The sequence below is a fragment of the Hemitrygon akajei genome, chromosome 9, assembly GCF_048418815.1.
Source record: "Hemitrygon akajei chromosome 9, sHemAka1.3, whole genome shotgun sequence".
Taxonomy (NCBI): Eukaryota; Metazoa; Chordata; class Chondrichthyes; order Myliobatiformes; family Dasyatidae; genus Hemitrygon; species Hemitrygon akajei.
In genome coordinates, this window is record NC_133132.1 from 26,496,933 (window position 1) to 26,510,770 (window position 13,838).

The window sequence follows — 13,838 nt, forward strand, 5'->3', positions numbered from 1 at the left end:
GTGGAACGTAAGTGCAACACAGGAGGAGAAAATCAAAGTTTGCTTGAGGACTGCATAAGTGACGCTGGAAAGATACCACATGGAAATCCGTACCATCTGCTAGGTGCCAGGTATACCAAAAATCTACTATCAGGGAAAGTTAAACTCGACTTCCTAACTGGAAAGCCACAATCTGTGCAGATTGGTGATAACACATCCTCCTCGTTGACGATCAGCACTGGTGCACCTCAGGAGTGTATGCTTAGCCCACTGCTCTACCCTACTCTCTATATACACATGACTGTGTGGCTAGGCAAAGCTCAAATACCATCTATAAATTTGCTGACAATACAAACATTGTTGGTAGAATCTCAGGTGGTGAAAAGAGGGCATACAGGAGTGAGCTATGCTAACTAGTGGAGTGGTGCTGCAGCAACAACCTGTCACTCAACGTTAGTAAGCTGATTATGGACTTCAGGAAGGGTAAGACAAAGGAACACATACCGATCCTCATAGAGGGATCTGAAGTGGAGAGAGTGAGCAGTTTCAAGTGCCTGGGTGTCAAGATCGCTGAGGAACTAACCTAGTCCCAACATATCGATGTAATTATAAAGAAGGCAAGACAGTGGCTATACTTTATTAGGAGTCTGAAGAGATTTGGCATGCAAACAAATACACTCAAAAACTTCTATAGATGTACCCTGGAGAGCATTCTGACAGGCTGCATCACTGTCCGGTATGGGGGGGGCGGGGGGGGGGGGCTACTTCACAGGACCAAAAGAAGCTGCAGAAAGTTATAAATCTAGTCAGCTCTATCTTGGGCACTAGTCTACAAAGTACCCAGGACGTCTTTAGGGAGCGGTGTCTCAGAAAGGCAGCGTCCATAATTAAGGACCTCCAGCACCCACGGCATGCCCTTTTCTCACTTACCATCAGATAGGAGGTACAGAAGCCTGAAGACACACACTTAGCAATTCAGGAACAGCTTCTTGCCCTCTGCCATCCAATTCCTAAATGGGCATTGAACCCTTGGACACTACCTCACTTTTCTTAATATACAGTATTTCTTATTTTGCATGTTTTTTAATATATTCAATACACATATTTAGTCCTGACGAAGGGTCTCAGCCCGAAACGTCGACATCGCTTCTCCCTATAGATGCTGCCTAGCCTGCTGTGTTCTACCAGCATTTTGTGTTTGTTGTTGCACATATTTATTTTTTTTTTTCTCTTCTATATTATGTATTGCATTGAACTGCTGCTAAGTTAACAAATTTCACGTCACGTGCCCATGATAATAAACCTGATTCTGATTCTGAAAATTAGGTTAAATTATGAGGCATGCAGCTTTTTGAAATTTGAATAACCAAATGTTTGGCTACAAACTCCATTGCCCCACTCTCTATAGGAGTAGGTAGAGTTGTGGCTGAACACACTGACCTCCATTCTCTCTACACTAATCCCAACCTCACCTGCACACCCGTAGACAAAGATGGTGCTTTTGTAATCTAGGGGGCTAACTTCTACCTTACTGAGACCAGTTGGCAAATCATCATACTATCATTGCTTCTTTCTGGACAACAGGCCTAACCGGTCACCCCCCCACCACCACTACTCTCCTCCATCTGGTGAACAGGTTCTTACCAGCAATGATTTTTCTTTTGCTCTTCCCACTTTCTCCAAACCAAATGTGAAGCCATGGGTACTCACACAGGCCCCACCTATGCCTCTCTTTTCACTGGCTATTTGGATTAGTCCATGTTCCAGGCCTACACTGGTAACACTTCCCAGATTTTTCTCCACTACAATGACAACTGCATTGGTGTTAATTCTTGCACCCATGCCAAGCTTGACAACTTCATCTGCTTTGTCTCCAACTTCCAACCTGCCCTCAAATTTCCTTGGCTATCCCTGATACCTTTTTTCCTTTTCTTGTTCTCTGTCTCCATCTTTGGACAATCTTTATAAACTCACTGACTCCAATCACAACCTCAACCACACTTCTAAGATCCACAAAAGAAAGAGTACAGAACAGAAATATTGTATGCTGAGTTTATAGTCAGTGGTTGATCCACTGAAAATGGCTATTCCACTACAGAAATAATATAAAACACTGTTTCAGTAACATATCACAGTAGATTTCACTATTTCCAGGACATTCCTGACATCAGGAAACTTGACTCGGAAAAGGCAAAGTACTGCAGATTTTAAAAAAAATTGAAGATCAAACAGAAAATGTTGGAAATACTCAGTAGGTCAGGCAGCATCTGAGGAGAGAAAAACAATACTAAAGTTTCAGGTTGGTGATTTTTCATCAGAACCTCCTGTGAAGACCTTCAGCCATATTCTTATACCTGCTCTCATGGACATCAATAACTCTAAACTTCCTCAGCTCAGGATCTTTCTAAGCTGTCGAAGAAGATCATATTTCCCAGTTTACTAAAACAGCACTACATCATACACTTACAGTGCCTTGTGAAAGTATTCAGCCACCAACCCTTTGTTCACATAAATGAGTATTATAATTCGGGATTTAGATCAATTTAATTGATAATTTTTATTTGTGAATCACATGCTCTGTTTTCACAGCGGAGCCCAAAAAGGGGAAATAGTAAAGCAAGAAAAAATAAGAATTCAAAAACTTAAAATCAGGAGTTCAAAAGTATTCATCCCCCTTTGCTCAGTACTTGTTGAACCACCTCTCATAGCTATTACAGTCAGAAGTCTTTTGGATTAGTCTCTATTAGCTTTGCACAATGTGATGGAGCAAGATTTGCTCATTCCTCCCTGCAAAATTGCTCAAGCTGTGCCAGGTTAGTTGGGGAGCAGCATTCGACAGCAATATTGAGGTCTGGCCTTAGATGTTTGATCAGGTTAAGGTCAGGACTCTGACTGGGCCACTCAAGGACATCAATTTTCTTCAGTTTAAGCCACTCCATGGTTGCTCTGGCAACGTGCTTTGGGTTATTGTCCTGCAAAGATAAACTTTAAGCTTTCTGGCAGAGGCTAGCAAATTTTTATCCAGGATCTCTCTGTATTTAGCAGCATTTATCTTCCCATTAATCCTGACCAGATTTTCAGTCCCTGTTGCTAAAAAGCATCGCTATTGCGTGATGCTATGCTACCTCCAGCATACTTCACAGTCAGGATAATGTTACCTGTCTTGATGTGCAGTATTAGATGTACAGCTTAAACCAGGAAGTTCTACTTTAGTCCCATCTGACCACAAGACCTTCTTCCACGTCTTTACAGTATCTTCTAAACGTCACTTTGCAAAGTCTTTACAGGCAAGGATATGCGTTTTTTTTAGCCAGGGCTTCTTCCTTGCCACTCTTCAATAAATGCCCTTTTGTGCAAGGCCTTAGAGATTGTGCAGCCATGAACTTCATCTCCAGTTGCAGCCACTGACTTCTGCAGCACACTCAAGAGTGACTCTTGTGGTCACAGTAGCCTCTCTTACAAGTGTCGTTCTTCTCCGGCAACTAACTTTAGAGGGAAGGCCTGACCTAGGCAGATGGCTTATCTGACTTTGCTGTGATTATCATGACAATTACAAATACTTTCAGTAAGTGGCTAATGAGTACTTCACATGTTCTGTTTTAGTGCATGATTCTGTCTACAAACCTCCACTGTGATATTTCTGAAGAATTTTTCTCAATTTCACAAATTGTGCAAGGAATATGCTTACCAACACTCACCAATATGCTTACTGACAGAACTGCACAACAACAGATGCCATAGCATCTGTCATGCACCTGGTCCTGACACATCTAGAAACTGCTGTCTTATGTCAAAATGCTGTTTCTGGATTTCAGTTCAGCATTCAACACTGTTGTCTCACAGAACTTGGTGAACAAATTCCTACTCCTTATGCAACTGGGTGTGAGATAGTCACAATGCACAACCACTCCTCCCTCTCCATCATTCTCAACACAGGTGCCCCCACGACTGTGTGCTGAGCCCACTGCTACACACACTGCTGACACATGATTCACCTAAGTAATCACATTGTCAAGTTTGCCAATGACACGATAGTAGTGGGGCTCATCACCAACAATGATGAGATGGCCTGCAGAGAGGAGGTGGAAGAGCATGAGGTCTGCTGCCAGGCGAATAACTTCTAGGGAGGAGAGTGAGGGGGAGGGGGGAGAGGGGGGATGAGAAGAGAGGGGGAGGAGAAGAGAGGGGGAAAGGGTGAGGGGGGAAAGGGTGAAAGGGGAAAGGGAGTAGGAAAGGGGGAGAGAGGGGGAGAGAGGGGGAGAGAGGGGGAGAGAGGGGGAGAGAGGGGGAGAGAGGGAGAAGGGGAGTGGGAGCAGGGAGGGGAGGAAAGGAGGGGTGAGTGGGAAGGGGGATGGCGTAAGGGAGGGGAGGAAAGGAGGGTTGAGTGGGAAGGGGGATGGCGTAAGGGAGGGGGAAGGGAAACCCGTTGTTCATATTTGCATCAGAAAATTGGCAGCTGACTTCAGTAACAGAAATTACTTGCTACACGTGCTAACTCCAAGAATGCTCTAACAGGCATAGACCAGAAAGGCAAACATATAGTAACCCAAAAAAAGCTGCATTCTAAAAGCTTGTTAGAATATCATACATGTTCAAATGTTTGAACAATAAGAAGCTAGCATTTTTTTTACAAATCCCTGAATTGCTAACTATTCCCACTTTTTAATTTCCATTCAGATTTTCAGCATTTTTCTTTTTATTCAGATATTGAAAGATTATCAGTTTCTATGGATAAATTCTGCTCAAGAGTTTCATGGGAGTTTACAACAAACAATCACAAAGTTACAAACAACTATTTTAAACTTTCTGCTATTATTTAAAATATTAAAATTCTGATGTAGTAACAAGTTGTGAAATGGAAATAATTACCTAAACAGTGAATTAACAGCACCACATTTTTGGGTTATGTACGCAACCCTCTCACCAGACTCATATAGAAACCTGGCTTGCTGACTATCTGTGTTAACAGCCAATGACTCAACTGTTGAGACAGATACCTTTCATAAGCAATATACCTCTAGAGTCAGTATGATTTGGGGTTCAACCAAGCGGTTATCCTTCACCAGAAAAATAACAGATTGTACACCAGCATATAATTACGAAGGAAGTATATTTACCAACATTTCAACTTTAACAGTTAACAGAGAAATAGAAGAAAAATAAAAGGGCCCATTACAGTTAAACCAGTCCAATGTGTGCATAAACGATGGAGCTCATTTCTCGAGTAGTCAGGTGTATTGCTTTACTTACGCGCTGAACCCACACTCTGCGTGAAAAACATCAGCCACAGTTTGAACTTCCTTCAAAGACCATCTCAAAAGAACTGGCTAATGGAGGAGTATGGACACAAAGCACTTCTTACAACAGGGTCTCTCACTTGAGCAGCATTCTCCGGGCATCTTCCTTTATGCCCTGCTCTGCATCTTCCATCAAAAGATCCCAAACCAGACTACTAACCTTCAGAAATCTGATCCCGCCCAGCTCTGGCGAAACTTCCATAGCATCCCACTGGGCAAAATGTGAGAACACGTACCAAGACAATCCTGATTGACTGACACATTCCTAAGTTAGACAAAATGGCTTCCTACCTTTAGCCGAAGGCGAAACACTCTTATTAACAAAGCATTCTGCTTTTGCAGAAAACTGCTAAAATAAAAATAGAGGGGAAGAGGGGAGGGATAGCAGTAGAAACCTTAACCAGGGCATTACATGTAATTCAATTTCAATGAAAAACTAAACAAAAAGGATAAAGGACTTGGACTTCAACTTTTGAATTATAGAGTGATGAGCCTTCAAAAGAAATCTAATAATTTAATGAGGTGAATATGTGTTATTTAATTTCAAGGTATGTATTTATGTAATAGTGTATTAAAGATTGAACTTGAGAAACTACAGTTAAATTAAGTGAGGCAAGTCCATATCTTGGCAAATTAATACTTGTTCAAGGTTCTTCTCAACACAGTCAATTCAAGTCACTTTTTATTGTCATTTCGACCATAACTGCTGGTACAGTACACAGCAAAAATGAAACAACGTTTTTCAGGACCATGGTGCTACATGAAACTGTACAAAAACTACACTAAACTACGTAAAAAAAAACACAGAAAAAAACTACACTAGACTACAGACCTACCCAGGACTGCATAAAGTGCACAAAACAGTGCAGGCATTACAATAAATAATAAACAAGACAATAGGCACAGTAGAGGGCAGTAAGTTGGTGTCAGTCCAGGCTCTGGGTATTGAGGAGTCTGATGGCTTGGGGGAAGAAACTGTTACATAGTCTGGTCCTGACAGCCCGAATACTTTGGTGCCTTTTCCCAGATGGCAGGAGGGAGAAGAGGTATGAGGGGTGCGTGGGGTCCTTCATAATGCTGTTTGCTTTGCGGATGCAGCGTATAGTGTAAATGTCTGCATTGCCGGGAAGAGGGACCTCAATGATCTTCTCAGCTGACCTCACTATCCACTGCAGAGTCTTGCGATCCGAGATGGTGCAATTTCTGAACCAGGCAGTGATGCAGCTGCTCAGGATGATCTCAATACAACCCCTGTAAAATGTGATGAGGAAGTCCACCCCTCCTTCAAATGACTAGGTGCTGTGTCTCACCGTGGCCAATGTGAGAAGAACCCTGTGCAGGGTCAACCCACGGAAAGCTGCTGAACCAGACAACATTCCTGGTAGAGTGCTTACAGGATGTGCAGACCAGCTAGCAGATGTTCTCACTGACATCTTCAACATCTCCCTGAGCAGTGCCATTGTTCCAACGTGCTTCAAAGCCGCCACCATCGTCCCCGTGCCGAAGAAATCTTCAGTGTCCTGCCTCAATGACTACCGTCCTATTGCACTCACATCCATCATCATGAAGTGTTTCGAGAGGCTCGTCATGAAGCAATCAAGACCCTGCTGCAACCCTCACTGGACCCCTTGCAGTTCGCACACCGTCCCAACATTTTAACGGACAACGCCATTGCCATCTCCCTCCACCTGGCCCTAACCCACCTGGACAAAAAAGACACATACATTCGAGTGCTGTTCATAGACTTCAGTTCAGCATTCAACACAATCATCCCTCAGCAACTGATTGGAAAACTGAGCCTTCTGGGCCTGAACACTTCCCTCTGCAACTGGATACTAGATTTCCTGACTGGGAGACCTCAGACAGTCCGGATCGGAGGCAGTATCTCCAACACCATCACACTGAGCACGGGGCCCCCCAGGGCTGTGTGCTCAGTCCACTGCTGTTCAGTCTGTTGACCCACGACTGTGCTGAAACACACAGCTCAAACCACATCATCAAGTTCACCGACAAAACGACCATGGTGGTCAGCAAGAACGATGAGTCAGCCTACAGAGAGGAGGTGCAGCGGCTAATGGACTGGTGCAGAGCCAGCAACATGTCTCTGAATGTGAACAAAACAAAAGATATGGTTGTTGACTTCAGGAGGTTATGGAGCGACCACTCTCCGTTGAACATCGACGGCTCTTCAGTAGAGATCGTTAAGAGCACCAAATTTCTTGGTGTTCACCTGGTGGAGAATCTCACCTGGTCCCTCAACACCAGCTCCATATCAAAGAAGCCCAGCAGCATCTCTACATTCTGCAAAGGCTGAGAAAAGATAATCTTATTTGTTTAGCTGTAAAGAACCACAAGAGGAGTTCAAATCTATCATTGGGAATAACGGAAAGTAATCATGTAAAAGGGATAAAAGAGGTTTTGAGAAGAAGGAAGAACAAACAAAATTTAAAAGAAAATATGTATTCTAAGCATACAATAACATACCAGAACAAAATTTAGTGAAGAACTGAAAGCACAGCAGTTTTATTGACGGGTATTAAATTCAACTGAAATTGAAGGATATGGAAAAGGACATGCCTTACATGTGAGTTATACTACTTGCAGCCATAAGTCTTTTTTATTATTATTGTGGGAAATAAATAATAATAATTTCTAAAAAAGAAACTAGTGTAAGCATTGCTACTATCGATGTATTTTGAATTACTATTTACACACACACACACTTGATAGTGTACATGGACTAGATGCTGAGCTTATTCAGCAGCAATACTCAAAGGCTCTAGCCAACCTCTAGTGGAACCAGGGAAGGGGGTGGGGTGGAAGAAAGGGTGTTTCAGAATATAAAACAATTGATGACAACTTTATATCAAATTCTAAGCTCAATCGAAGCACAGAGATGCATACAAAATTAAAAATATCTTCAAACAAAATAGATGGAGAAATACAGTTCTCAATGATGGAAGAGAATCAAAGGATATGATCAAAAAAATGAAAGTGACATAAGTAGCAGCATTTTCCACAGCAAGTTTTTAGTATATGGAATGCACTGGTGAGGAAGTAGGTGGGGCAGGTTGGTGATAGAAGCAGATTCAATCATAGGATTCAGGAACAAAATCAGTCAATAGTTCAAAGATAACAGCATACAATGATGGTGAGGGGTGGGGAAGAAGAACTAGCTGAATTGTTCTTTCACTGAGCCAACACGGGCATGGTGGCTTCCTTCTCCTTTCTGTGATTCATTGATCCAAAATGAACAGCAGTTTGAGATGTGTCAGAGAGGATACCATGGTGATAACAGGAGAAAACATCATTAGTACATGTTAGATCAGGACTCCTGGACTCCTGGTACTCCTTGCTTTCAAGAAGGAGCTAGATAGGTATCTTATAGATAGGGGAATCAAGGGATATGGGGACAAGGCAGGAACAGGGTATTGATAGTAGATGATCAGCCATGATCTCAGAATGGCGGTGCAGACTCGAAGGGCCGAATGGTCTACTTCTGCACCTACTGTCTATAACAGTACTAAATTTATGGACAAACGTCACATTGTTGTTGGAAGTCAAATGAACCATTGGTTTTCAAGCCTAACCATTCATCTATCATTATGCCAATGCCCAATGCATTTTCATCCTTCACTAAAACAGCAACTAGTAAATATTTAAGTCAATGTAAAGTAAACAAAAAGGAATTAGCTTAATTGTTCATAGATGTCTTCAAGGTTTTATGAAATACATTTCACTGCTTCACTCCACAAAATATACTTGGGTCAACACAGCTTGCCTACCTGTCATGTATGTAATTATGTCATTGCACAAGTGAGACTGCTGATTTCCAATTGATCTCTTTTCTCTCAAAAACCTTCTCCATTGCAGATTGCACTCCACAAGGTCCTGAAAGTGCACTATTCATAAAGAGACTTCAGGTTTTGAACATAGCTTCATCTAGTCTCTGCAGTGTATAGTTTCTCCTGTCTCATTTCTGTATGCTCTTCAGAAAATCACGAGATTCAGTGTATACTTGCCTCAGGGATTCTTGCTGATTGAGGATTAACATTTTACTTTGTGAAAATTGATTAGTTTACTCCATTAGTTGGAGTGTTCATCTGGATAAATAACTTCAACTTCATTTCATGATTCAAAATGAGTTTCTTAAGCGTTTTTTCATTACTATTAAAGCAGTGGCTTCTTTATTAGAATATCGAACCATCATTACAAGATCTTATACTTTCCTGCCATTAACTTGTTAAGTTAGACATTTTTTTCATATTATATTCTGTCAACATGGAGAAGAGAAGGACTAAATAATGGGAAGGGTCAAAACAGTGACTATGATAAATTTTAATGTGAATCTTCTATTTAAGAATCTCTATCAGCACAACCAAATATGGCCTCCCTTCCACACTGAGCTTCTCCTTATCTTGTTGGAGCAACTCATTCACCTCCCCAACAAACTCACTCTCATTCTCTAATTGCTGGTCTGTAGTCTAGTGTAGCTTTCTCTGTGTTGTTTTTTTACGTAGTTCAGTCTAGTTTTTGTACTGTGTCTTGTAACACCATGGTCCTGAAAAACATTGTCTCATTTTTACTATGTACTGTACCAGCAGTTATGGTCGAAATGACAATAAAAGTGACTTGACTTGGTCTTCCTCTTGCAAATCCTGACTCCATGACACTCCATCTTCTGGCTTCAGGCTTCTACTGTGCCCTCCTATTGGCATGGTTATGGAGCATACAGGTCCTGACTACAAAATCTTCACATCAGTCCACTATATTAGGTCCTGTATTTGTGTGGATAGCAGAATCTTAACTTAAGGTCGTCTTTCAATTTCTCCACTAATATTCTAAGATGCCATGACTCTCATTGGAGAGATGCTCAACTGTTATTGTCAGAGAACATAAAGATGTCAATAACCCAAGTAAGGAACAGCATGGTAGTTTAATCACTTTATAGCACCAGTAATCACCAATCGGAGTTCAATTCCTGCCGCTGTCTTTAAGGAGTTTGTATGTTCTCCCTGTGAGCATGTGGGTTTCCACTTCACTCCAAAATTCCAAAGAGGGTTAGGGTTAGGGATTTGTGGGCAGGTTATGTTGGCACTGGAAGTGTGGCAACACTTGCGGGCTACCCCAGCACTATTCTCGAACTGTGTTGATTGTTGATGCAAAACAATGCATTTCACTGTATGGTGCTTTGTTTCAATGTACATGTGACAAATAAATTAAGGTCTTGTGTGAGCTTCCAGGAAACACTGCATTGAACAAAAAAAATTTTTTCGCATGATCAGTGGCTCCTTGGACAGCGAGAGAGTAGAAGCCCTTTCTCGTCCTTTAGAACTCAGGATTCTTCAGGGTTGTCCCTATGGCAATGAGTACTGACAACAGCAGCCTGGATCTTAGGAAAACCAGCAATGTTATCAAACTACCGAAGGCAGAATGCCATCTCCTCCTCTCTCACGTTAACGTAAACTAAATCATATCTTCTTCAACATCAAGCTTGAATAATCTCTCAAATGCTGCAGTGAGAAGGAAACTGTTACATGTGGCACAGCTGTCATCTGAAATGATTTAAACATTTGAAATTGGCCACAACATTAACATACAGAAAGATCCAAGCACACATTTGCGACTGAACTATAATATAAATTAGTTATGACTACCATGGAAGTCTGTGCCTGCTTTTCAGAGAGAAAGACGTACAATTTGGCGCTTCTGAAAGCTCTGGGAACAACGACTACTTTTCTATGCCTCTCCATTCACACATCATTACATCATTCTCTGCGCTTACATGCAATTTCTAGTCTCAAGCTTCCATTCTAGAAGTGCTGTGAGCAGTACAACCACAGAGACACTCGCTAAATTAGTTAGAGGAATTTATCTAGTAAAATACACAATTACTTGTTTCTCACTTAACAAAATGCGAGCTTTGATATCCTATTTTTGACCAAAAAGATAATGTAGCAGGTTGCTAACCTGCGTTATTTATAACTGTCAAATATTTGTCATGCCACAGATAGATTAATCCAACTTATGTCACCTCTGTATAACATCATAAACTGTATATTTGATACCAAAATTTCATTACATGTGCTGGACTAAAGCCTAACAAGGTGCACAAATTTTGCAGTTGATGAAAGGACCCAGCAATAACCAGAAATGTGATTTTCTCAAGTTTAAATCAATTTTCAATCACATAGCACTGAAACTAAGCAGAATGTTTGATTCAAAATGAAAAGAGAAAATGCCAAACAGTATCTGTGGAAAGAGAGACAGCTAGGTCCCAGTATTCAATATCTAGGCATACATGTTCTCTAAAACCTGTAAAACCTTATAAACGTAAAAACAAAAAGGCTCCCTCAAAAAAATCTGTCGTTTTCAAAATCCATGGAGAAAATCAGTTTATCTTCATTGAAAGGTTTGTAATGGATAGACACATAAAACTATGTGATATACTGTGGATTATTTGTCAACTGTAGATCATTCAATCATGCATAAATATGATTTCTATTGCTCACAAACAATAAAATTTAAAATATATTTTATGTTTCTGACTCTTTAAGAAGCTTTATACTTAATCAGACAGTGTACTTAAACGTCATGGGACTTGTTTATTTCAAAAGCAACCCCCTCTACATAATATGCTACAGATCCAGTACATATACTGCCTATACCATCCATAAAACTAGTGGATATCCCAGGAATTAACTAATACATAGGAAACTTCTGTCAAAAAATTCTTAAATATAATTGCAGAAAATATGGATCGTCATTACTGATTTTTTCAATAAAACCTATAATGAATTGCAAAACAAAAAAAGTTTGAAATAAAATCTAATTAAGACAATATGGAAATGGAAACAGACAAAAATGTCTATTAGACAGTCACCACAACAATATTACTGAACTCCCAGGTTGAACTTCCTATGTAACAAAAATAATATATAAATCTGGCAAACTTGAATTTCCTAATGACAAATTCAAACCTAGAAGGATTGCGATGGAGTTAATATTTCAATATGATCAAAATACATATAATGAATAGACATTTCAGTCTATAGGAAGCATCAATTTTGACAAAGAATTAATATTGCTCTGCATTAACGAGATTATATTTGCTAAAATGTAATTCACTGTAGCATATTTATATGCTACAGCCTAGTGATTTACATCTCAAACGCTTGGTCTTGATCAATAGAATAGCTGTTGAGCTCAGTTATTTTCTAGGGACAGATAAAGATTAATGATTTCCAAGGATTTTGCTGTGGTAGCATGAAATCATACACAAAGCTTTTAGCCCACACAAAAATTTATAGAATACTGGGATCCCAATCATCAATGATGTCATTATTGGCCTTTCACAAATGCAATTATGTCTTACCATAGGTATCCTTCAAATTCAAATATATGTCTCTTCCTCTTAAAAGCTAACATCTTTGCTTACATCAATCTCCTTGCAAAGCACACCACACTACAACCAATTCATGACTAAAATGTATCAAAATGAAAGTTTAAATGATTGTCCATTTACCAATAATTATCTCACCATAATAATCTTCTGCTATTAATTCCAAATAAATCTTTCAAGAGGTTAAAATTTTCTAATAAGCTCAAAGTAATCTAGTCCATGCTTCTTTTATTAAGAACGCTATAATACTGGCCAATACATACAGCACAATCATTGTCAAATTCCAGTCTGGACACATACTGACCAAAATCTGAATTTATGATAAATTAGTACTAATAATTTCATTCTTACAAACTAAGAAGCAAGACATTTTAAGAGCTTTATTAATTCTTCAGTTATATTGCCTTTGATTGTTCCATTGCCTTTTCTCAAATGCATAGGAGATAATCTTCAAGCAAATGGCTGAGCAATATAGGGGAAAGCTTAACAGTTTCTTCCACAACTCATGCCTCTACAAGAAAAATTATGATGTCACAGTTTAGGACCAATCTCTATCAAGAGGTATTTCTAAAAAATCATGGTTCACACTTAACAAATTGCTCAGCAGACAAGTAGGAACAGAATGAAAACCAACATACACAAATTCTAATTTCACAATTAAGGAAAAAAATATTTTGGATTATTCATTTCATAACATTAATAACACCAATTAGTCTTAAAGGCCAACACTAGAAATATTTCTATTTTCCAAACACTAGAATTTACCACTATTATCCTAAAATAAGACATCAGTTTGAGTCATAAACATTTATGCCTTTAGCTTTCTCAAAACACCATTTTTTTCTCACTCTGCCAAATTAAAATTTCCTACCTGCAGGAATCTCCGAGAGCATTTCTAGAGCCAAATGCATATTTCTACGACAAATGTCCACAGGATCATCGAGCAGATCAGCTAATGGTAAAATTACATCATGATCCATAATTGCAAACCTATAGGAGAAAAGAAAATGAATAAAAATTAACATGCTGCAATAAATCTATAATACTATGTTGAGGATAGCTGTTTTGCTCTTGTTAGTAATGCAAACACATTTTGGCAACTAGCTAAAATTTTACAAAGTTAATATTTGGAAATGTATTTGTAGTATTTCTTTAGCTAC

The 13,838-nt window shown here is 39.7% G+C and overlaps 1 protein-coding gene across 1 annotated transcript in view; it reads right to left on the reverse strand.

Annotated features, from left to right (window-relative positions):
• The window catches only part of rsph14 (radial spoke head 14 homolog), a 760,969-nt gene that overhangs the window by 698,882 nt on the left and 48,249 nt on the right, over window positions 1-13,838 (reverse strand). The window contains exon 3 of the mRNA XM_073055680.1: window positions 13,550-13,668. Within this exon, the coding sequence (XP_072911781.1) occupies window positions 13,550-13,668 (119 nt within the window). The remainder of the gene's footprint in view (window positions 1-13,549; window positions 13,669-13,838) is intronic.